At 45.0% G+C, this 25164-nt stretch overlaps 1 protein-coding gene and 1 long non-coding RNA gene across 4 annotated transcripts in view; both read right to left on the bottom strand.

Moving 5' to 3' along the window:
- LOC135908990 (aminopeptidase NAALADL1-like) overlaps positions 1–25164 on the bottom strand; it is a 78618-nt gene that overhangs the window by 14527 nt on the left and 38927 nt on the right. For all 3 annotated transcript variants that reach the window (XM_065440854.1, XM_065440853.1, XM_065440855.1), the window contains exons 6-14: positions 13817–13911; positions 11408–11622; positions 10017–10107; positions 5322–5405; positions 5165–5250; positions 4334–4536; positions 2706–2769; positions 1088–1152; positions 899–993 (exon numbers count right to left, since the gene is read on the bottom strand). In XM_065440854.1, the coding sequence (XP_065296926.1) occupies positions 899–993; positions 1088–1152; positions 2706–2769; positions 4334–4536; positions 5165–5250; positions 5322–5405; positions 10017–10107; positions 11408–11622; positions 13817–13911 (998 nt within the window). The remainder of the gene's footprint in view (positions 1–898; positions 994–1087; positions 1153–2705; positions 2770–4333; positions 4537–5164; positions 5251–5321; positions 5406–10016; positions 10108–11407; positions 11623–13816; positions 13912–25164) is intronic.
- Positions 18162–24915, bottom strand: LOC135909044 (uncharacterized). Its single transcript, XR_010566538.2, has 4 exons — positions 24692–24915; positions 22287–22369; positions 21453–21675; positions 18162–18259 (listed from the first exon to the last, which is right to left on the bottom strand). It is a non-coding gene; the product is annotated as an uncharacterized lncRNA (long non-coding RNA).

Here is a 25164-nt window from a genome sequence, read left to right on the forward strand (position 1 = left end):
AGAGCCCACGACCTCTGGCGTTAATCAAGGTGAAGTTGATTAACGCAGAGTTAATTAAGGCACTCGTACCCACCACTTTGGGTGGTTGTCGAGCCCTCGACCTTTGGTATTAAGTAAGGCTACAGACGCCCGACCATTGGTGATAGTTGAACCAAGACCATTTGTGAGAATCGAACCCATGACTATTGGTGTTAATGGAGATGAACTTAATTCAGGCACAGTTCAGATAGAGTTAAGGCACGCGAACCCGTGACCTTTGGTGGGAGTCGAATTCTGCCCATCACCTTTGGTGGTAAATAAGGCGAAGTTAATTAAGGCGCAGTTAATGAACATATAATTAATTAGGACACTAGAGCCCACGACCTCTGGCGTTAATCAAGGTGAAGTTGATTAACGCAGAGTTAATTAAGGGACCCGTGCCCACCACTTTGGGTGGCAGTCGGGCCCTCGACCTTTGGAATCAGGAGACATGACTAGGCAAATAGACTAGGCGAATTAAGGGGGATGTGTACCTAATGTGTCCGTCTTTATAGCATCGAGACTTCGGCGTTCGCCCTGAAGTCGACTTAGGTTATCCCCAGGACGACTTGGAAAATTCACAGGATAACCCTCTGAATTTTGCTCATTGATAAGCCCTTAGCTGGTCCAGAATAAATGTCACCTAAATCTATGACGTCATGGAGAGATGGTAAAGGATCCTTAATGAGACTTTGCACCTCGCATTGGTTGTTGCATATTGTGGCTTACAAATTCTGCGCGCGCTTAGACTTTACATTTGCTTTGTCCCAGAAGTATGCCCTACCAATCCTGCTCATAATATTCCTCCCTTCAAATTCTTTACAATAAACTTATGATGTTCTTTGCAGAGGTTGTGGACACAGTATTTGGTTATACTAACCGAACAGATAAACTGGCCTTGTTCCTGAGACTCTTGCTCCATTGTTCTTGCCACACGTCGTACATGGTCCTGTTGGCGTCCGCAGGGTCGCGCACCTGGAAAGCGTGCACGATGCTGTCTGTCAACGCAACAACAGAGCGTCGGGCACAGTGCAGGAACTGCTAAGCTCTCATGCGAGTGGTTATTCACCCGTTTTGTTGCTTCTACAGCAAGATTCTCCAATGAGGGGCACGCCTTCGGAACCAACCGCCCACCTGCGAAAAACAGTCCTAATATGACCCAAATTTTTCGTCCGGAACGTTGGTTTTCCTGGTAACATCACGAAATTGCGTCTCGGATGTAACTGAAAGACTGTGTTGAAAGAAAACTTGTCTCATTTTGCAGCTAACTGTTGAATGGCATTATGATCCTCTTTCAAGATGGCGCCCCCTACTGTACTGTAGAGTCCAGCAGCGCTTGTTGAACGCTTCGTTAAAATTGATCGTAAGCGGCAAGTAATTAAAATTTACCTCAACCGCCTTACCCAAAATGAACTCTATGGCGGCTGGCGCTGTGGCCCTTCGGTGGACAAGAACAATGCTTCTGAAAGCGCGCTCTGCTAATTGCATGCGGACGCTGGGGGCCACGCATATGATTCTATCGCTATTCTGCTCTTAGGTGAAGAGTTTATATTTTCTAGTCCAGACTGACTCGTAACAGTCAGTCGCACGTCGTCCTCTGCCTCCTTTTTATGCGAAGCGAAGCTTTCGTGAAGCGGTGAGTCGAATGCTCTAAATTTGCCCATTTCACTCACGCGACCGCGGCGTACACTGTCGTGCGCATGCCTGATACGCGACGCGGCACACCTCGACGATCATCCAGCTAGCTGGTGTTCGCACGATAGAAGTACGCGTGCGATTATGGCCTAATGAGCAGACAAAGCGGGCTGCTTCGCTCTGGGACGGAGCTTCGATCCCGCAATCAGGCATGCAGTTCAGTAGCTTTTAAGCTTTAGCTATTCGCCTAGAACAGAGCAGCAGCCGCAGTCAGGGTAAAGTGGGCGAAGGTGGGAAGGTGGGAATGCTTCGCTCTAAAGTTTGGCGGCAGTTGCGTTCCTTACTTTCCTTAACACCCCTCAATCACGAGGATTAAGAAATTGGAAGGGACAGCGTTGTTTATTGACGCATTTCCCTGGCAATGCTTTGACAAAACGGAAAACGTCGTAGGCGGTATCACCATCCGAGTGTGCTGGCAAGTGGGACCCTAATACGCCCCCATGTTAACGGTGAAGCTACCTGTAAACTTGACCCACCCACACAAACAGGTCCATGCCCTGCCTGCTAGTGGCATGAGCGGGCTAGCTAGCCTCAGCAAAGCCAGCAGCAGGAGGTGTGGTGGCGGTACTCCTAACGCTGCGCTAAAATAACACTCGTTGAGGTTTTGCACAAAAGCCGTGTATTGAACGCATCAGGTTAGTTTTGGTGACCAACGAGTGAAATGTTCTAACGTGGCATCAATGCTGCCTCCGCCGAAAGTGGCCCTATGGTATATATATATATATATATATATATATATATATATCGCGAATACATATCACACACATTTGTGGGCAGCGTTGGTCACACTTGTTTAATTCGCAGCCAGTTTTTAGGATAGAGATCCAAGCGACTCCACTGTGAAACGGATTTTGATGCACTTGACGCCACATAACAAAAGCCGCAGATGCCGCTCTTCGGCGGCTCGAATTTCCCTATCGTGCTTCCAAAAACTCATGACAACAACAGGCAATGTCCCAATAAGAGAGGATTGTTGCAATTTAATACTTTACCGGATGCACACTCGCTGATATCTATATAGGCGACTGCACGTGAGTGAAGCTCGAAGAGGTGTTGCTGCAGAAAGAAAAACAGCAACGTGTTAGGACACAAACGCACACGCACAAATATCAAATACCGAATTGAATCAGGATAAAGCAGGCAAATTTATTGAATAAATAAGATTGCTTTGTTCCATTACCCACGCTACATAAATCCGTCAGCGCCGTACAGCATGGGGAACTTGCAACCAACACGTTAGTAGTAGTCAGTGTAATGGCTCATTCATCGGCAAAGAGCGGTTCTCTATTTGCTGAGTATGAATTCGTCAGCACAGTGCACCGACTCGCACCATATATGCATGACTTACCCCTTCAATATCGTTACTCCAAAACTACAGTGTCCTTTTCACAGCGAACGCTCTTGCAGCAGCAAATGAAGTCAGAAAGTTCGTCTTAGCGCAGTCCCAGCCTACCGACATGAACACTCCGTAATCTTTTAACTCCTAAGCGTTTTAACCAGACCAAGACGTTCTTCCTCATTCCATGGAGTTCCACGGCATACCCTGTCTGTGAATTGACGCCACTCCTTGAAATAGCTGTGGAAGTGAAGCGTACAATCCGATCCAAAACACAAACCTTTGTGAAACCAGGTCACTGTGCGCTTATCTATAATTGTTTTATTGGCGTGCTAGAGAAGACCCGCTTGTCACACTCGCGAACTTCCAGGAACTTTGGTCACGCCTCTTGATGTAACTTACGAGACTGGCCACTTCGTTGCCGAAGCATCAACGCCACAAGGACCAGTAAAAGCTCCGGTCAATGCGTTTGTGTGCTCCCTGCAGACCCTGCGGCCACTAAATGCGTATCTAGTTAACTATGCTGATTTTACCTTAATTCTATACACTTTTTTTTTACATTTGGCTCCGTCATCTTGGAATAATGGCGCCATCTTGTGCCTGACCGGCGCTCTGCCGCCACACTGGAATGTGCGGCCGGTTGCAGCAGCTCTTGGCTCGGCGATAAAAGCCCTTTTGTCTAGATACATAACGGTGTTTTCGCGAGTTGCTTCTATCGGCAAAGACGTTGAATCAACTGTGTATCGCTGGCTCTGACAAAGTCCACCGTGCAAACGTTGTGGCTTAGTGGGGCACCTCGCTGCTATGTAAGTTTCTGTAAAACAGTGTACGGTGGCTTCCTAACTTGAGGATATTAGCAGATAAACGCGGGAATTTCTAGAAACCTAGGTTTTGTTTCTTGCCACACAAGGAAGCGGATTACCTGTGCACGCATAAATTTTCATGAAATTTTTTTATGTGCTTGCTGGTTTCGCGTGAGAAGTAAGTATTCCCTACTGTATAAGTTTGCAAGCAGTCTGTTATCTTTCTAATTATTCACATACTTGTGAATTATTGCCCCAAGATGTGCCTCAATCAGTGAGACGAAACCCTTTCCCGACTGCGAGTGAGGAAAAGCGTAACTATACAGTGTTGCCAATGCTTTTTCCTCACTATTTGATACGGTCGGAGCGAGAAATGTGTTTAATGGCAACTATTGAGATATGTGTGCCCACAGGCACGCTGACTGCCAGTTCACAACCTTCATACTCAAATTGACTATACGCGGGTCACGTGCGCACTTGCCTCGACCCACTCTGTGGAGCCCACTTGCCCGTACTCGCCGGCCGCCCAGCTGCACAGCAGCACACTACGCCGGGGCCTCACACCCCGTTTCTTCAGGCTCCCCAGCGCTTGTCCTAGGGCGAGCAACGACGCCGTGTTGGGTGCCGGTTGCAGTGCTCCAAAGCCAAATGAATCTCGCTGGGCGCCCACCACTACGTACCGGTCTGTATCGAGAAAAGAAAAAATAAGATCGCAATCATTTATTGGCGATTTGGCGGAAAAAGCGAGACAAATGCGCTGCATTGTGTCGCACATCTTTGAGGTGCCGTAATAGCGATTAAAACCGCCTTCACTACACTGCAAAATGTTGCTCAGGAGCTCACTTGATACACACCTTGCCTTTTTCTGAACTCTCATATCTCCTTTCTATCTGAACCATTTGACTGGCTTCCCAGATTTCACACACATAATCTTTTTTCCCACATCGACAATCCTAATGCTAACGCATTAGTAAGACAAATCCTACGGATCCAATAATCACTTCGGAACTTATATGAATTGAAGTTCTCGTCAAGCGGTTTAAGAAATGTTAAAGTGCTCGTCAACGTAACGCGCTCTGCTGCCAAGCGATTACGCGCCGTTATTGGTCTGTTCGTAAAATTAGAAGCTAATATGGTAAGTTAGAAAGCACGTTCTTAGAATTGCATTTTTTTTTCAATGGTTTCAAGGTCCAGCACCTTTGGTTAAGTGAAAAGATGAACTGTGACAAATGTCACACCTATACTGTTATAAATATAAAAGAAAGCAATTCATTAATGTTTTGCACGCATTCAAATTATGCTGTTGTCTCACCTGGTTCGACTGAGCCATGCAGTGTTGCGATGACGTTATTTATCTGCGCGAGCGTGAAGATATTGTTGACTCGCAGCCGCACCAACCTGCGCACCACAAGTAAGCATGTTGATAATCTCAGCGAATGTGACAGCAGACTCGGAGAGTTTCTTCGCACCTGTCAGCAGATGCGTCTCCCAGCCTGTAGGTAACGTTTCCTGTTAACCGGAACCGTTCTGGAGCTTTGGGACCATCGAGTGATCTAGACAGTAGAGCATAAAGGAAGAGTTAGTAGCATCAAGTATAGAAGCAAAAGACGGTGGGCTAGGCGAGAGAACACTCAAGTACAGCTGAGCATTGCTTAACAGTTTCTGTTGATTTAGCGCCGTCGTGGGAACAAAGCGATGCAGATGGAGTAACCCCAGCACTAGCCAGCCCGTTACTATTGCGATGGCTAGGTAGGCTCAGGCGGAGTAGTTCGACCCACTTGGCCAAAGGGGAAGCCGCAAGAATACGGCGTCAGTAGTAATATGGCGAAAAATCTTAACTCTTGCAGTCTTCGCACTATAGTGTGACGTTCTACAGCACATTCGTATGTGTTGTGCACGACAGTGTTTCACTTTACTGATGGGCTGCGTATTTAAATTCCCAAACCACTCTATACCTGACACTGCATGCAGAGCCACAGCCAAGTGTATACGTACTGCACACGTTGTACATTGCTTCGGCAACAGCAGTGGGAGTGGCTGCTGTCGATGAACTGGACAGCAGCATGTTTCGGGATCGTCACCGCTTTAGCCATGATTTGTCAGGATTGTGCTCGCCTGCCAGGCTCTGTGGCGCTCCCGCTTCTGCTCTCGATTCCACTTTAGCAAACGTCATTTAATGCGACGAGCCAGCTTTACGTGGGCAGGTGACTCTCTACGTAGATTGCGAGTTTTTGCGCAGCAGCATTTTCAACCAAGTTCTGTGACCCGGCACTTATACTGAACACAGAAATGCGCTGCTCCTGTGAGTGCACGATCATGGCTGAATTACAGGCTGCTAAAAGTGATTGAAGTAGAGCTTAAAATAATATAACGGCTTGAACCCAGATAGCAAGAGATAAAGAAACGTGGAACGGAGGCAATACAAACGCGCTGATTTTTTATCGCTTTCATACGTGCTCGAAAGAGTGCGCGTTCTGATGCTGTCACTCAGAAATGAGAAGTGCGTTTTGACCTTACGGAGGACTTCCAGTCGCCTACAAGGAAGTCATAATCGACACGCTGAGATAAAACGCTGTTTAGAAAAATCATTCCGTCAGAACTCATCTAACAATGACTGTCATCGGTAATGCGATTAGCAATCGAGCAACGTAGCGACAGACCATATTTTTGAAGTGACGTCTTTTTAAACAAGTACAGTGGTAATTCTGAGACTTTCGGGGCTTCGGCTATGTGTCACATATTCCGATATCGCACAACTTTGCCATTACAGTCGCTTTCCAAGGCGGCCGACGAACACTGAGGCAAGACGATGACTTTATAATGTCGACGCAGCGAAGATCGCATGACAAAGGAAAGCTATTGAGGGAGTAAAAAAAGCCGTGTAAAGACAACGGGATCAGGATAATGAAATGTCCATTCTTTAATATTGATAATGGTATAACTATAACAACGACATGAGGACAATGAGATAACGACGGTAGGACAGCGGATGCATGGCAGCGTCTGTGTGACGAGGACGAAGTGACGACGATGACTGGACAACGAAAGGACCAGAAAGATTGACGTCGATGAATCATTCAGGCCGGTACGACGACAACGGCATGAACACTATGGGATGATTTGCTGAAGTGATGACAAGGATATAACGACAGCATGGCGGCGACGTCATGATGCCTGTCGGATGACAAAACTGGAATGGCGACTGTGCAATGACCACGACGGCACCACAACACCGAACCCATGCGTGATGTCCCACTATATGAGACAACTTGGACCGCTGGGTCGGAGTAGAAAGCGTGAAGACCACAGCACGACGAGAGTAAGACCACGAATTTGGAATGACGACTCAACGACTACGGTGCCGCCATTATGACGGTGTGACAGCGGAAGCATGACGACGATGGCGGAACGACGACGGCATTGACTAGAGTCAGATCACGTAGCTAGAATGACGACGATTGAACGAATATAACAGCATCACTATAATGTTGTGACAACGAGTGCAAGACAACTGTATGACGATGATAGCGCGACGACGATAACATGACGAGTGTCAGATGAAAAAGTTGAAATGACGACAGTGCAAGACCGCGACTACATAACGAATACAAGTCTATGCCTAGCGGCCTAAGCTATTAGACGACTTCACGCCACTGAGTCGACGAAGGAGGTGTCACGACGACGGTATGAGGAGAGTATCATGAAGCTGAAATATGGACAATGGTACGACCACTACGGCATTGAGTCCAGAAGCACATACCAAGTGGCCCAAGCAGGTAGACAACTTGGGCCATTTGGTAGGCGTTAGTGGACAGACAGACAGACAGACAGACAGACAGACAGACAGACAGACACAGATAGATAGATAGATAGATAGATAGATAGATAGATAGATAGATAGATAGATAGATAGATAGATAGATAGATAGATAGATAGATAGATAGATAGATAGATAGATAGGCAGGCAGGCAGGCTCAAACCAACTGAAGTAGGCTAAGAATGATATTCGCATTAAAAATTCATTTAACGCGTACGTAATGCTTCATTACTTTATGCCGCGAGGAGAGCACAACCCTTGCGGAGCCTAGAACATAGGTAGTATTTTTGGCGAAGTGTCCTTATTCTTTTTGATGGTTTACTTGCCACCAGCTGGGCGTAGGGGTTACGACACTCGCTCTCGACGACTATCCTTTGGCAAAACTTCCCCGCCTCAGGTTGACAGCATCCTGCACACATTCACCTGTCGCTCTGGCGTAATTTATTTGCTGCTTAGTGAGTGAGTGAGTGAGTGAGTGAGTGAGTGAGTGAGTGAGTGAGTGAGTGAGTGAGTGAGTGAGTGAGTGAGTGAGTGAGTGAGTGAACATTTATTGGGTCCAGCAGAACGCGATAAAACACGCACCCGGCTAATGCCACGACGGGACTGACAGATCTAGCCTGCCGGCCCGATCGCGGGCGCGCTGGATGGGAGGATTTGGTCCTCAAAGGCGGGACTTCGCAGAAGCGCGTCCCACTCTTCCTCGGTGAACTTCAGGCCCGGCTACCCGCACTCCCAGAGCATATGAAGCAAAGTAGCAACCTCACCACAGGCCACGCAAGAACAATATGGGTAAATCTCGGGATATGTGCTGTTAAGGGACGCCGGATTTGGGTAGGAGTTCGTTTGCAAGAGTCTGAGCGTGACCGCCTGCGGCCTGCTTATCTTGGACTAAGGCGGCGGCAAAATCCTTCTCTCTAAGTAAAAGAGTTTAGTAAGTTCTTTGTGCGTGAAAGGAGCGTCTCTGTGTCCGGGGAGAGAGTCGCCCGATCTGAGGGCAGCGTGGTCGGTAAAACCACGCGCAGCTTCGTGAGCAGGCTCGTTAAGGTTCAGAGGAACCGCCCCAATCACCCCGACGTCGGCAGGGAACCAAAGGATGGAGTGTATGGAGGTGTCGCCGTGTTTGGCGCCTTTTAGAATTTGAATAAGTAATGTTCTATTCGCGAGCTAATTCACCCTTGGTAACAAGATGGCGCTCACGTAAGAGTCCTTAAGCTACTGACATTCCGGCCAGCCTTGGTCGATGAGTGAGCCCGGCTGGGGCGTTTTGCATCGGCTTTTTATGACTCTATACTTTAACCGCGTGGTCTGTTATTCGCCATCATCTTTCAAATAAATAGAACAGGCGCCTCAACACTTTTTCGACATAGAATTGACAATAAAGGTGTTGTCGCTCCTGACACTCGCAAAACAATCTCTACCAAGCCACGCTTATCTCAGATGCATATATTTAAGTAGGTGGCTCTGTTAACACTTGCCATCAGACTAGGCCAGTGAAGCGTAAATCCAATACCTGAACCTTAACGGTCTATGAGCGGACATGGCATATTATATAGCGAAAAGGTGGTTTCTGTTTCAATGCGCCTTGCACAAGCCAAACGCGCGCTTTGGGAAGTAAATCCGAAGTTATTGATCGCGCGAAGAACATTGTGCACGAGCACTCCCGCTTTCGCTGCACTGTGTAGCCACCCCGCTTGATATCTCCGTCTACAAAACTTTCTCGTAGAACTCTAACGCCTGACGAAGGAACAGAGCATCTACCATCCCGCATGGTACCACGTACTTACAGAAATGCTGGCAGTATTTATTCCGTCGACGTGCAGCACCAAATACGAACGTCGCTCTGCTACGACGCGTGGTTACTTGCACATGTTTATTTGCACACTTTTGTGCGCGTTGATGTACTTGCTCGCACATGTTCTGTTTAACATCACTGCTATCCCGCTTAGTAACCCTGTTTTTCCCATGACTTAGTAATTTGCGTTGTGCAATGCAACTCCTCCCCAGAATGACGTCGTTTCCTGCGCCAGACGGGGGGCAATTGACCGGTCAAGTTCTGGGGGGCTATTCTGTAAGTGTCCACCTAGTCGACATGCCCATATCGTCTGCTGCTGAAGTGCGGACAAGCTGCGGCGTCCATCTCCTTCTGACGTGTACCCCAGCAGAGCCAATGAGAACCTCAGCAGCAAATAATATGGCCATGAACACTAAGTAGACACATAGACAAGATAGATACCTCCCCCCCCCCCCCCTCCTTTGCTTCACCATCTTTATAAATCACGGCGCGCTGTCCGTATTTCACTCATTACTAAGATCACTGGTCTGCAAATGTCGGCGCGTTATACCAACCTTAGCAGTAGTTGGGCGTCAAGATAGCTGATCGGTTGGCTGGGTATGGGTGGTAAGCCAGCGAAAGCAGGATCCATTCTCTCGGCTGACGCTGCATGATGCATGCCAGACAAGTTGTCTTTGAATGAGGCAGATGGCACACAAGTCAACTAGTTTTCACTAAAAGCAAACCTACCAAAAAATGCCGGCGGCACAGCGAAATCATTCAGATAGAAAAAGAGGTTGGTCAGATAACAAGCGAAAGACTGTGCAGCAACCTCAATTCCACAAATTAACGACATCTCGAACGAGCGCCTCTGTCAGCTATGGTATAGAAACAAGCGTGAGAATTCTTTTAAAGCCATAACCGCACAATTACTTAATTTTCTTCCTTTATTACAACGGACAAGGCTGATTTATGCTGGAGATAGGGACAAAATCATAATACATATCATTGTACCTCCGAGCACAAAAAGCAGCATACAATAGTATCAATCGTCACTTACAGCGCATACATAGACGGAGGACAAAAAAGGACGACGTAGACAAGCGCTGACTTCCAACTGATTTTTATTTTGAGAAACAAACGTATATGCCCTAAACACCAAGACAAAAGCGCCCTCTACAAGCAGCAACCCGACATGAGAATGCATTCAGAATTTGTTACCTAAGATGAACGAGAGCGCACTAACAGACAAAGAACTGCTTTTCCTGAGGTCGCACATGCGCTCTCGTTCATCTTAGGTAACAAATTCTGAATGCATTCTCATGTCGGGTTGCTGCTTGTAGAGGGCGCTTTTTTCTTGGTGTTTAGGGTATATACGTTTGTTTCTGAAAATAAAAATCAGTTGAAAGTCAGCGCTTGTCTACGTCGTCCTTTTTTGTCCTCCGTCTATGTATGCGCTGTAAGTGACGATTGATACCATGGAATAACAACTAGCCCGTACTCATACCTTGCTTCAGCATACAATAATTGTGAGAAAAACGCTATACCTCGTCGCACACTGCGATCTGTTCTTCTAATGTGAACGAAAGTTGAGGGTATATCGGGGAGTGGTCTCCGCCGTTCTTATTGGTCGCTTAACCTGGCAATGGCCACATGTTTTCTTTGTTATTCTCTGATTGAAATGCTTTTCTACGGTTTGTTTACTATTGAGTATTCAATTTTTGCTTCTATATTTCAATATTCAATACTTGCTTCAATAATTTATTTCGTTATCCGAAAGAGAACAGATGGCAACGAGTTTGTGACAGCCGGGTAACAATATGTATTTAGGAAATACAAATAGATTGATCGCCGAAAAGAAACTAACATGTCTTCAGAACAGTGAAATCCTCCACTCGCAAGCGGACAGTCTTCCCGCATATAATAATAAAGCACAAAAGGCCTGGAGGCCCGGGTCACAGCTCACGTATCGCAGGAACGCCTGGAGTGAGAGGGTCGCCAACTTTCATCATACTGTCCCTGCGAAGCACGGTTTCTGGCATCTCGGGACCCGATGGGAACAGATGGGTCGATGTGGAGCCTGTCGCATCAGGCGGTCCGGAATCGGGGAAAACGAGGAGGCCCACGGCTCCTTTGCGAGCGCACGTGTACGCTTTAGAGGCCAACGTGGTCCCTCCATGTCTAGAAAATACCACACAGCCGTCACGGATAAACCTCGGAGCATTAGTTCCCACCTCCACAATTCCGTGCAAAGCGTCTCTCTGTTCCTTGCGAGCGAGACAAACGACAAAAAAGGCAAAAGAGAAATAGGTGACATGCGAGCTTAGATGACGCATTTCCGAGACAATTCTGCGCGGAGAGGAACTGCGTTGACAAGGCCACCGCGACCTTGAGCTCATTACCTCGGAGCCGAAGAGGCGCTGTCACGCTAGGCTTGCTTTGTACCACAACGAAGAACTCGCGCATTCTATACAGAAGCGAAGTGCGAATAGTAATTCAGCGCCCATTACCACGCATTCTAAATATACCGCGATGCGAATTCTTGCATGCATCCATAAAAGAAATGTCATAAATATCTTGATTTCAGTGAGTCGGATCATCTTGAAAGTGTTCTTAAAGCAGCGCTATGGACGAGGACGAAAACCTGTGTCTGTACCTGTCGTTCGCGTACCTCTTTGTCCTCGTCCATAGTGCTGTATTAAGAACGCTGTAAATATGTCCTGTTGTATGAGAACAAGGAATTAGCACTGATCGGGTAGAAGCACCACTGAGATCATAATAGAAGCAGTTACAATAGAGACCGCGATTCACCCGTATATTCAAGGTTACTTGGCGATACTTTGCAAAGCACACCTTGAAGAAAACGTCAAAGTTTCGAGCAAGTACACTACACACCGGTCATTTTCCTTTTCACTTCGTTGGTGGGGTTGCGCTAGTGCTTTCCCGTGTAACGATAGGATTATATTTGATGAAAGCGTTCAAAAATAATTTTCGAGAGACGCACACTAAATATTCTTGCGCACAGCTCTCTCACGTGTATATTTTTTGAAGCTAGTTCCGAGAAACAAGTTTTTGCGTTTTTTTTCTAAACTGTGCACGTTAAACCCGATGTCATAGAGGCCAAACTCACGCTACAATATAGCTTCTAATGTTTGTTGCGCATAGATTTTATTCTTTAACGAAAGATTCAAATACCTTTCTCTACCACTGAAAACTTAAAAAAAAAAGCCGTTTTTCTCTGTTTCCTTTTGTAGCTTTTGCGCGCAAGCATGAACTTAAAGAAGGCATGGTGTTTTCGTTCTGAGTAGTAAGTTATACGTTTTGTCCCACTTAAAGATTCTACCCACGATACAACAAAACAAAACAGGGGCCAGATGTGCGTATGCAGGTCGAGATCACGTGATGAAACGAGGTACATGCAAGTGGAAGCTCAATTTATAGCAGCAGCGCGCACAGAACTGAGACAGAGGGACGGGAAGGCGCCTGCTTGTCCTTTTCCTTATGTGTCATTTTTTGCATGGTATTATAAGCGTGCAGATGTTCCAAGTAGCGGGCTTCGCGATCCTTGAAATCCCATGCATGAGGGTGACATCGGTTGTCGGAATCGAGGGTGCTGGCGTCTCGATGATATAGGCACTGCTTTACGCTTTCGTTGGTAACGTATATGCGCACAAATCTTCCTGCGAAAAAGGCTTGCCGGGCACTCGCGCTAACTGCTGTCACGAATGAAATGTGCCATGGGCCTGTGCGTATATGAGCGGCCCCTCAGACGCTCTAGAACTCTGAGGACTCCTTGAGGTTTACGGATCATAGCTACAGAACCGGTGCCATCCACGTGTATGTACGGATGCTCCACCGTGAGCTGTTAAACTTCACTGCACGGAGGTCCCAAAGAGTTCCTTAGTGAGAGAGCTAAATTTTTTTTTTTATTTCAAGAACCAGTCGCCGCAAGGGCTGCCCTAATCTACATCACTACAGTTGCTAAATCTTTCGTGTGCTGCCTTGAAAAGAATGTATGCAAGGTCGACTTCAACTTCGTTCCCTGCCTTATTTGCGTGCGTCGAATGTTTAGTAACGACACAAATTGTTTTCAGTGTTAGGGAGGGTGGGTCGTAGGACGTCGCGACTTCTAAAACTGTCAATAAAAAATTTAAAATTCGATGAAGTGTGGAGCACACAACGGACACACTAAAGACACAAAGGGTTATTTGGAATCTAATACGGAGCGTGTTTGGGCATCAGTACCGCTAGACATACGTCACACGCGAGGTTCCCGCATTGCAAATGATGATGGGCAGTACATCGCTCTTGCAGTGACTTAGAGCCGCTCGACACTTAAACAGTTTTGCGAAATCCCAAACATAACATTCGTTACCTGGCGAGGCATAAGCATCCTGTGACGCTGACGTTGAGTGCTTCCACCTCGTCCAAGTCCTCGTGCGTGGCTCTATTAACATACACGAGACAGCCCTGAAACATAGCGGTGCAAAATCGTACAACCAATGCACACTTATAGCACAATCGTTCAATGGTCCCTAGTTGAATATGGCATTTACTGACAATCACGGACATGTTTACTGTTGGCTTAACTTTAGCCTACTCCAGCAAAGCATAAAAAGGAACCGTGAAAGAATCTGCACATGAGTAGCCTTTTTCGTAGAAGATCCATGACAGCTCGATTGATTAGCGAGGCTTGTGTCTGAACGGTTTTGTCAAGCGTACGTGACCTTTACAGTGTGTTCTGCTTATTCTTTGTGATTTGTCATCTTACTCTTTCTTTCCGCATTCCTCCCCTTCTTCTTATCTTACATTTCTGTGTTTCTGTCACTTCCTCATATCTGAAGAGTAGGCAGGCTTCGTGCCCCTTCCAGTGTCAGTTGCCAGCCTGCTCCTCGCTCTCTCTTTTCTGTCAAGTGTGTACCTGTTTTCTAAAGAAATAATATGAATACTAATAGTACGAATAACAATGATAATAATAATGCGACAAGCTTCTAGAATAAATTAGCGGCATAAACTGTCTTCACAAGCTTCCCAGTGGCAGACGCCTTCAATAAGGCGAAGAAAAGCAGGCACTCAATGCCGTGTTGTCGAACCGAACTAGACCTGAACCGAAACGTGGAGCTCAGCCGTTATATTCAGCTGAACCGGAACCGAATCGAACCGTTATTTTCCCGCCATCTTGGAGTTGAATCTGAAGCCAAACTCATTAGAGGAACCGGTCCGAACTGGTTTGAGAAACGACTCAGAAGGATCTGTTGGCCTTATGAAGGCCTCGACAGAGGCGAAACGTTGGACGAATGCCGAAATGCTCCTGTGGTCGGCAAACGATTCCCTTGCTAATACTGAAATTACTTCAGATAACCTGAAATTAGTTCTGACCCTCATTAGTGTTAAATTTTCATGCAACCAAGGCTGCTTCTTATGCGATGAAAATGCGGGCACTTTGCGCGCCTCACCCACAAAGAGAGAATAAGGACGCAGCTTTTTGGGCACAAGACGAGGACGAAAAAGAGGCTGAGAAACAAGAGCGGGCCAATGTGCGAGCGAGCGCTCATGTGTTCGCCTCTGCTCTATCCTCGCATTGTGCGCAGAAAGCTGCATTCATGCCACACCAACATGTCGAAACAGTCAATTTCATGGACAAGAAGGGTTCTGTTCAACTTATTCTGTCTTAAGGCCATAAGCCATCGGCCGTGCTGAAATTGCAACCGTACTCGTGACAGAAACGTATAGCGTTGAAAATCCTAACAGCCATTTCGTTTGTGGTTCGCGTAACATGTGACGTCAATGGTTTATGTGACAATGAAGGCGACAGAATCAGGAATGGAAAGCCATCCGTTAACTTTAGAGACATGTACGCGAATAATAAATACGTTTATTTAAAGCTCCTACTAATTTTCAGTGTAGCTTAAGTTTGCTGTACTTCGTACAGGTACACTTGTAGTCATATCTGGCGATTGGTGCGGGTTGATGTAACTGCGAAATAAGACAAAACGGTAGGTACTCTTTGAGTGCAGCGCCGCATGGCCATAAAATAATTAACATCCACGAAGGTATACAGCAAACTACAAGATGTCACAAAAGGTCAGTACCGTAATATACGCATTATTGGGAACACTAACGCAAAAGTACCAGTACATAGGCACGTGGTACCTTGCAGAATGACAACTGAATTTCCAGCAAAGCTCGTTTTTTGGACAAGTTAAATGAAGAACTTCCGCATATGTCTGTCATTAAACAGCGTACTTTGAAACGTTGCCTGCATATGACTCACCCGTTTGACGCCTTGCCCGTAAATAACGCTTTGGTGCAGTCATCAAAGAAGCTTTAATGCGTCAGTTACACTTCGCTCCCCAAAAAGAGGCAGGACGTGGATCGAGTGAGCACCTGAACACAACTTTTCACATTGGCGAACGCGGTTTAAAATGAATCAGGCACCTCCACGACGTGCGACGTAATGTTAACGCATTTCTCTCGCATATACTAAATCGCCACTATTAATATGCTAAATACGGTAAATCGCCACTATTCTTTTTTTTACAAAAGCAGTAATTGATCCGCGCATGCAACTCCGCAAGTATTGACAATCAGTGTCCACACATTTTCACTAAATGTGATTTTGTGGCGCACATAGTTCTCCCGGTCATCATCATCATCATCAGCCTGGTTACGCCCACTGCAGGGCAAAGGCCTCTCCCATATTTCTCCAACAACCCCGGTCATGTACTAATTGTGGCCATGCCGTCCCTGCAAATTTCTTAATCTCATCCACCCACCTAACTTTCTGCCGTCCCCTGCTACGCTTCCCTTCCCTTGGAATCCAGTCCGTAACCCTTAATGACCATCGGTTATCTTCCCTCTTCATTACATGTCCTGCCCATGCCCATTTCTGTTTCTTGATTTCAACTAAGATGTCATTAACTCGCGTTTGTTCCCTCACCCAATCTGCTCTTTTCTTATCCCTTAACGTTACACCTATCATTCTTCTTTCCATAGCTCGTTGCGTCGTCCTCAATTTGAGTAGAGCCCTTTTCATAAGCCTCCAGGTTTCTGCCCCGTAGGTGAGTACTGGTAAGACACAGCTATTATACACTTTTCTTTTGAGGCATAATGGCAACCTGCTGTTCATGATCTTAGAATGCCTGCCAAACGCACCCCAGCCCATTCTTATTCTTCTGATCATTTCTGTCTCATGATCCGGATCCGCAGTCACTACCTGCCCTAAGTAGATGTATTCCCTTACGACTTCCAGTGCCTCGCTGCCTATTGTAAACTGCTGTTCTCTTCCGAGACTGTTAAACATTACTTTAGTTTTCTGCAGATTAATTTTTAGACCCACTCTACTGCTTTGCCTCTCCAGGTCAGTGAGCATGCATTGCAGTTGGTCCTCTGAGTTACTAAGCAAGGCAATATCATTAGCGAATCGCAAGTTACTAAGGTATTCTCCATTAACTTTTATCCCCATTTCTTCCCAATCCAGGTCTCTGAATACCTCCTGTAAACACGCTGTGAATAGCATTGGAGAGATCGTATCTCCCTGCCTGACGCCTATCTTTATTGGGATTTTGTTGCTTTCTTTATGGAGGACTACAGTGGCTGTGGAGCCTCTATAGATATATTCCAGTATTTTTACATATGGCTCGTCTACACCCTGATTCCGTAATGCCTCGATGACTGCTGAGGTTTCGACAGAATCAAATGCTTTCTCGTAATCAATGAAAGCTATATATAAGGGTTGGTTGTACTCCGCACATTTCTCTATCACCTGATTGATAGTGTGAATATGATCTATTGTTGAGTAGCCTTTACGGAATCCTGCCTGCTCCTTTGCTTGACAGTAGTCTAAGGTGTTCCTGATTCTATTTGCGATTACCTTAGTAAATACTTTGTAGGTAACGGACAGTAAGCTGATCGGTCTATAATTTTTCAAGTCTTTGGCGTCCCCTTTCTTATGGATTAGGATTATGTTAGCGTTTTGCCAAGATTCCGGTACGCTCGACGTTATGAGGCATTGCGTATACGCAATGTTCTCCCGGTACAAGAAGCTAAATTCTACGTCGTTAGCACAGCACACTTATCACGCTCTGTAGCGCTTAAATATACTTAAATTATTGCAAAGGCCCGAATTAAACAAGAAAGCTTGAACTCCTTCAGATCATCAATAACATACCACTTATTTTCAAAAATATGGGCAAGGTGCATCATTGAGTTTACCGCATAACACAGAAAACGCCTAGTACGAATCTGATAGAACGCATAAAATCGGAAAGAGAAAAAGGGTTCAGTATTGATTTGGGATGCTCCGAATTAATTCAGGAACAGCCCTTACAAAAAATGTTGGAAATCCATTGATTTTCCATCGATATCTTATTGTACCATCAACAGAAAAATTGTGGAAATTCCATTGGCATTTGATGGAGGATTTGTTGAGAGATTATGGAAAAGTGGCCACCGTGAATCCATTGTATTTCCATTGGAGTATTATGGTGGTGTATTTCCATGGGGTCTCCATGGTATTTTTATTGTGTTGTTTTTTCATGGGATCTTCATTGGATTTTCATTGTACTATTTTTCCACTGGGTTGTCATTGTATTGCGCAGCATCTTCACAAAGTTGTCATTGCATTCAGTCCTCAATGCAATGACTTCATGTAAGATAATGCTTACTGAGGCTGAATATGAGGTGCAGCCAGCAGTAACAAATAAGAAGGCATATGAAAAGGCATGGTCTTACTTCATTTTATTTATCACGAAAGAAGCAAGGATAGGCTCTTCTTGATGTACGGAACACTGGCTCCCGGAAACTGAGCAGGTGTATCCTGAAAACATACGAGTAAATGAAACAATGTGCAGCTTTAGCAAATTAAATTAGCAGGCAATAGTGATTATTTAAACCACAAAACTAAGAAATAAATATCTACTGGAAGCTTTCATGTTTAATCCATGTACTACTGATGTTCTGCATAAGGAGCTATAATAACAGTATAAGGAGTCATGGTAAATGTGGCAAGAGCTTTGTACAAGCTGCTAGACAAAAAGTATACAAGTGAGCTTCTATGCAGATTAAACTAGCTTCATGCTCGAATTATCTGCCCAAAAAATCCTGTAATATTTTCGTTTTATCCTTGATTAAGTGTTATTACAAATAGCATTATGCTTTAAATTATCTGATGGTCACTATGGCAATGCAAAGCTTGAACATAGCAAGTGAAAACATTGCATCTGGAATTTACTACTTCCTGTCACCCTTTAATTGATTTAAGAGAAAACATTCATCTTTAAAGTAGGTGCAGCCTGCTGCTTACACATGACAGCAGTGGTGGTCAGACATGCAGCAAATGAACTAAATCAGCTCCATGGTCAACGTGACTGTCACACGAATGTGATGGGGCTCTTCCTCTCTGTGCATTCACTAAGTTCCTGCTAGAGTGAACCTTTCATGCAACATATATATTTGACACTTTATAATAACAATAAGCGCTAAGTTAACCCAAGAAGTCTTGAAAAATAGTGCAGGTTTTTCTTAGTAAAGAAACAAAGCTATAAGATAGCCAGCACATAGCAAATCGCCGAGCATATATTAAAATGTGCCATCAGAAATAGCTGGTGCAGAAGTCGACCTAGGAATACATGTGTGCTATCTGGCCAGCTATGATCTTGAAGCAGCACACTTACATCTGACACGTACACTTAGAAAGGGCATACACAGGCGCCGGACTGCAACTACTGCTTTATTTGCTCAAAGACCCATCTTTTATGGTGTCTCTTGTGAAGCGTACATGCCCTGATGGCAGTGAGGTGTGACAAGAGCCAGGATAAAATGCACAAAAAACACAAATAAAGATGAAATTTTTGGATTTCCACTAGGAATAACCAAAGTCCAAGATAGCAGCATGCTTCTTCTGAGAATGATACTGAGGGGCAACTGATACACCTATCTTTCCATTTGTCAATTTCTATTGCTTCAAGAATTTCCCGTTTGCTGTTTGTGTTCTCTGCGCACAACTTCCGTATCTTTCAGTATGGGTTTGCAGCCACAATCCTTGCAATGAAACGCTCAGTGATCTGAATCTTTAGCCATGTAGTGATAATTGTGCTCAGTTAGCCTCGCACTCAAGGACCTGCCCGTCTGCCCAATGTATACCTTGTCACAGGACAGAGGGAGCTTATAAACCACTCTCTCTGAACAATTCACACAGGGCTTTCAGTGGTTGATTGCACAGGCACTTGTTCCTTTTTTCGCGCCATTCCCCTTTTTGCACAGGCTCGACAATCACAGAGGTGCGCAAAACACCACATCAATGCCAGCCCTGTGACCTATCTTTAGCAGATTTGGGAAATTGTGAGTACATAAGGCATGACCAGCTTGTAATGCCCTGTGACTGTGCGTGGATCCGCTCGCCTTTTCTGTCTTCTTATGTAAGCATTCTGCAATTGATCAAGAGCTTCGATGAATACCCAGAGCTCCTGAGGCAGGTTACCTGGTTTGTTAAGCTTGTTTCACATTTGTGATGGCATGTTTTTTGCAGTGTGTTAAGAAAGCAAGAGTGGACAGTCACCCTTTTCACAAGCTTTGAATGGGCCGAGTGGTAGGGAAGGACAGCTTTGTTGCTCCTTGGCTCATAAGACCAACAGATTTGATCAGAGGATACATATGCACCAAGGTCTAAAAACCTAATAAAACCGCTGATAGGTAGCTTATGTGTTAGTAGCAATGACGTGAGGCATTTATAAAACACTGCATTGGTGTGTATGTTGGTATTATGAACCAAGGAGCAACAAATCTGTCCTTCCCTACCAATCGGCACATTCAAAGCTTGTGAAGAGGGCGATTGTCCGCTCTTGCTTTCTGAACGCACTGCAAAAATCATGCCATCACAAATGTGAAACCAGCTTCACAAACAAGGTAACCCGCCTCAGGAGCCCTAGGTATCCATCGAAGCTCTTGATACGTTTCAGGTTACTAAACACAAAAAAGTGAGCGGATCCACTGCAGTCACAAGGACTGTCAAGACAACGCAGTCATACCTTATGTACACACAATTTCCCACAATCTGCAAAAGATAGGGCAAAGGGCAGGCGTTGATGTAGTGTTTACCACACCTGTGCAGTTGTTGATCCTGTGCAAAAAGGTGAATGGCACAAAAAAAAGAAGTCCCTGTGCAATCAACCATCGAAAGCCCTATGTCACTTGTGTAGACGGAGTGGTTTATAGGATCCTTCTGTCCTGTAACAAGGCATACACTGGGCAGACATGCAGGTGCTTGAATATACAAGGCTAAATGCACATTTATCCCTGCACGGCTAAAGATACAAGTCATTTAGCCTATCATTGCAAGGATTGGGGCTGCAAACCTGTCCTGAAAGATACGGAAGTTTTGTGCAGGGAACATAACAAACAAAGCAACAGAAACTGACAAATGGAAAGGTAGGTCTATCGGTTGCACCTTGGTATCATTCTCTGAAAAAGCGTGCCGCTATTTAGACTTTGATTATTCAGGGTGGGAATCCAAAAATGTCACCTCTATTTGTGTTTTTTTTTTGTGTTTTACTCTCGCTCTTGTCACACCTCACTGCCATCAGAGCACGTGTGCTTCTCAAGTGACACTACAAAAGACGGGTCGTCTTTAAGCAATATTGTAAAATGTGTAGTCCAGCGCCTGTGTATGTCCTTTCTATGTGTACGCGTATGTGTCAGATGTAAGTGCGCTGCTTCAATATCATGGCTCACCAACTAGCCCATCAGTATCTTTTAAGCAGCTGTGATCAATCTATAGCTCAACAAATCATTTCTTTTATCAGGCCTCTAAAATTTGTGCATAACTTTGTGGCCATAATGTAAATAATGAAAGAAGGGAACTATTTGTTTTTCTACACCAAATATTAGGAACACTTACTATAGTTTATCCAGTTGCTAACAGTACAGTTTGTACAAATAGCCTTTCTTCAACTTATATGCATGTTCTGATTTCATTATTTAAGACTACATGACTATTAAAATAGCGTACACACCTATCGGTCTCCACGCATACAGTGTTGAGGGCCTCCTCTTGAACCGTCTCGCCACGTAGGCAGCTCTTCCCCCAAGCAGCGGCTTGCTGTGGAGCCCACCATCAGTAAAGACGTGGTGCAAAAGTACCCTGACGAATTTTCCACGGCCACTGGTACAGTCACAGGCCTGGCTCAGCTGATCGAGGATGTTCTTATCAATCAGCGTCCGGCCACCAATGTCAACCTGTACACAGAAAATTAAGCGACACTTTAAAAGCTCACTTTTGATCACACAGAGCATAAAGGTGAACAGTTTATCATCAAAAGGACAAGCCATAAATGACAGCAGAAGAAAAACAAATGTCTTGCAGCACCGTTGCATGGTTTGCATTGCAGAGGCATTTCTTTGACAGTTGCTTGCAGTTACTGACACTGCAGCACATGTGCACGTGTGCGAACAAATATAAGTTGTTCAGAGGTGGACTTGGTAGTTGCCGGCTGGTTGCCCACAGATACACAAGCTGTCGTCAGTGAGCGTGATCTCGTACACGATCATTGTTAATTATTGCTAAATAGCATACAGCATCAGCAACTTTCCTGCAACGGCTTGCTACCTGCCACCATGCTGCCCAGATATCAATTTTAGTCATAGTCACACATCGCAAGATCAACTGCAAATCTTTAAGTGATCCATACAGATCCCTTTCGCTATGTCAAGTGATTCCAGGGGCCAGAAGTTGGGAAACACTGATTTAATCATGCTTTGTTCACGGAATCATTTCAAATGCACTATATTGCCAAAAAAGAAAGCAAAAGAAAGAAGGGAGAACAACTGGCAGCACACAATAAGCGTACCTGTGTGCAAGCAATTACTGGTTCTTCTGGCTTGCTCTCGATGTTGAGGATTTTTCGTAGCCTCTTCACTCTCTTGCCAGCTTCTGCATAATGAGAAAGCAATACAACCGCTTAATAAAAGTAATATGTACTTCAACCATTTCAGCGATAAAGCACCAAATGCTACTTCCTTACGCAGCAAAATATCCCACACTTAATAATGAATTTTGCGACCCTTCGGTTTTTGTGCATCAGTCACTGAAGCGTGATTTGGCGAGCCTGGCATTTAAGATGAGTCGGATGCATGACACTTCGTGATAGTCGAGTGAAGCCGAGAAGCCTTCCATTAAAGTGTTGCAGGTCTTCACACATGCTGCACAGATAGTTTTGAATTCAAGAATAGGCATGTATATCCACAAAATTATTTTAAAAATTAATGGGTATTTCTTTCAAGCAGCAAAGGGAACAAATCAGTATGATCAATACATCTAAGTTTTTTTAAATATGCTTCAGTATTCAATATTCCTCATAAATTCTAGTACGGACTGAATACTACCAGACCCATACACTGCTGCAGAGTGCTTTTTTGTCCCGAGTAATGGAGTTCCATACATAAACTGGCTAGAGGGCCTCGACACCTATACTTCCATAAATATTACAGGGCGTGTACACAGAAACGTTTGATGTGGAAGGGCATGTTCAACTGGTTCTTGTTATGTTAGCACTGTTTATTCAGTGTGGCAAAGTACATTCGCACATGCAGGGAAGGGCCTTAAAGATCCTTTTTTTATATTCACAGAAACCATTAAACAGATGGTGTAAGATTGTTGCCTATTGTTGATGTGTCACGCAAGTTTGCACTAGTATCAGACACAATGTGCCCTGCACTCTTCTCCAGATGCTGTGGATGCCACTATTTAAAGTATTTTATAAATGCAGTATTACATATCAGCTATACACAGTGAAATGCCATCAATAACAAAAAATGTATATAAGTGCTTGATGCTTATGTAACCAAGTGTTTCTTGCTACCAGCTACTGTGTTAGCAATGTATTTTATTTATGTGACTGAATGAATTAGTTGAATATTTTTATTGTTCACTGCATATGTTTTAGGTATACTGAAATAGCAAGAACCGAATTCTTTTACCAACAGTTTTTCACAGGGCGGTTAAGAGAAAAACATTTCAAAAGAAAGTGTCTGATATTACATCTTTATGACAAGGCACTTTTCTGTGCGAACATAAAAGTAGGAATTTGGGTCAGTCCTCTGAAGGGAAAAATAACCCAGATTTGGTCTAAAGGTTGCATCTTTTCTCTCGTATTCAGAGGCTTGCATGCTTTCCTAACCTTTTTTCGCTCTTTTTTGCAAGAAGGCATATATTTATGGTAACGCCGGATTAACAAGTCTTAATACACTACAGGTTTGAGTAAAATCTTGTTCTTTAAGATATCCAGAGCACACAAATAATTTCACAGAAATAATTTTGCAACATGAAAAAGATACCCAGGGCTGAGAGAGAAACTGGTGGCGTCGATCACATGCGCTTTAGGCATTTTTTTTTCTACTTTTTTACAACACGGTAGCATTCGATTCGCTAACGATCAACCAGCCTGTTTTATAGGACGATCCGCGTTTATTAGACATGACACGATATCGGCCACGACATTTATGCATGATTATTTGATGACAATACAAGGAAAAGACGGTCCGCCAATTCGATTTTCATATAAACGGCTGTGCATGGGTCCTGCTGCAACGGTAATACTTAAAACAGGGTCAAGCAAGTTAAACATTCAAATTCTGTGATTTTACTATCCAAAGTCACGATCTCACTACAAGGTACGCCGCAGTGTATAACTGAATTAAATTTGACCACGACCCCGATCTTTAACAAGCACCCATATCCAAGCACGAGCGTTTTTTGCATTTCGCCCCATCGAAATCCGGCTGCCGCAGCCGGAGTTGCACCTGCGGCCTCAAGGCCAGTGGTGCAACACTAAGCTACCGCAAAGGGTGGGGACGAGCATGACAACACAGGAACAGGCGCCCTTGTTTTAAGTGGTTTCGTGCATTTCAGTTCGCGATAAACTTGGCTACCGTGTAGTACAGACGAATAGGCCAGGCTGCTAAATACACAGCTTAAACAGACATGACCCCACCTTGGCGCTTGATTGACCGAATGAGCATGCAACACGCTACACATGCACCCGGGACCGGCCCGGCACGAAATGTTTTGAAACACCGACGCCGTGCACCACGCGTGAATCAGACATACAGCTCGGAGTGGTTGACTCACACAGCACGAGCGCCACAGGCGCAAGTCTCCCCGACGTACACCCAGAGACAAAAAAAGCGCCCCGCGACTTCTACGACACCAGTCAGAACGTTGCCGATCAGTTATACAGACAAGAAACGTGCTTACCGTCGGGTCAGCCGGCGCTCCATTCTTCATGCACGCTTCCACGCAGGCCAGTCGGTGGCATACCTCCGCGTCAGCCAGTGGACGGACGGGCACATTCAGCTTTTCGTCTCCCAACGCTCTTGGCAAAAATGTCTCTTGTCGCGCAACAGCAGATCACAACGCACACGCATGCTTACAGCTCACGACGCACACAACGCGCACACGGAGACCACGCAAAAAAGCAAAATGGCGACGACAACAAATGCCAAACAACCAAACACGCAAAAAAAAAAACAAATTTCAATGTTGCTTGTTAACTTTTGTACATTTCGCTAAGTTTGGTAAAAAACTTTCAAAAATATTTCGTTCGGAAAGAACTCCTATAATTTTTTTGCAAAGCTGTCAGTTATACACAAAGTGTAATAAAATAAATTATGTTGCTGCGCGAATCGCAATTATCTGCGTTGAAACAATGATTCAGTATCGATGGCAAT

The sequence above is a fragment of the Dermacentor albipictus genome, chromosome 2, assembly GCF_038994185.2.
Source record: "Dermacentor albipictus isolate Rhodes 1998 colony chromosome 2, USDA_Dalb.pri_finalv2, whole genome shotgun sequence".
In the NCBI taxonomy this organism is placed as follows: domain Eukaryota; kingdom Metazoa; phylum Arthropoda; class Arachnida; order Ixodida; family Ixodidae; genus Dermacentor; species Dermacentor albipictus.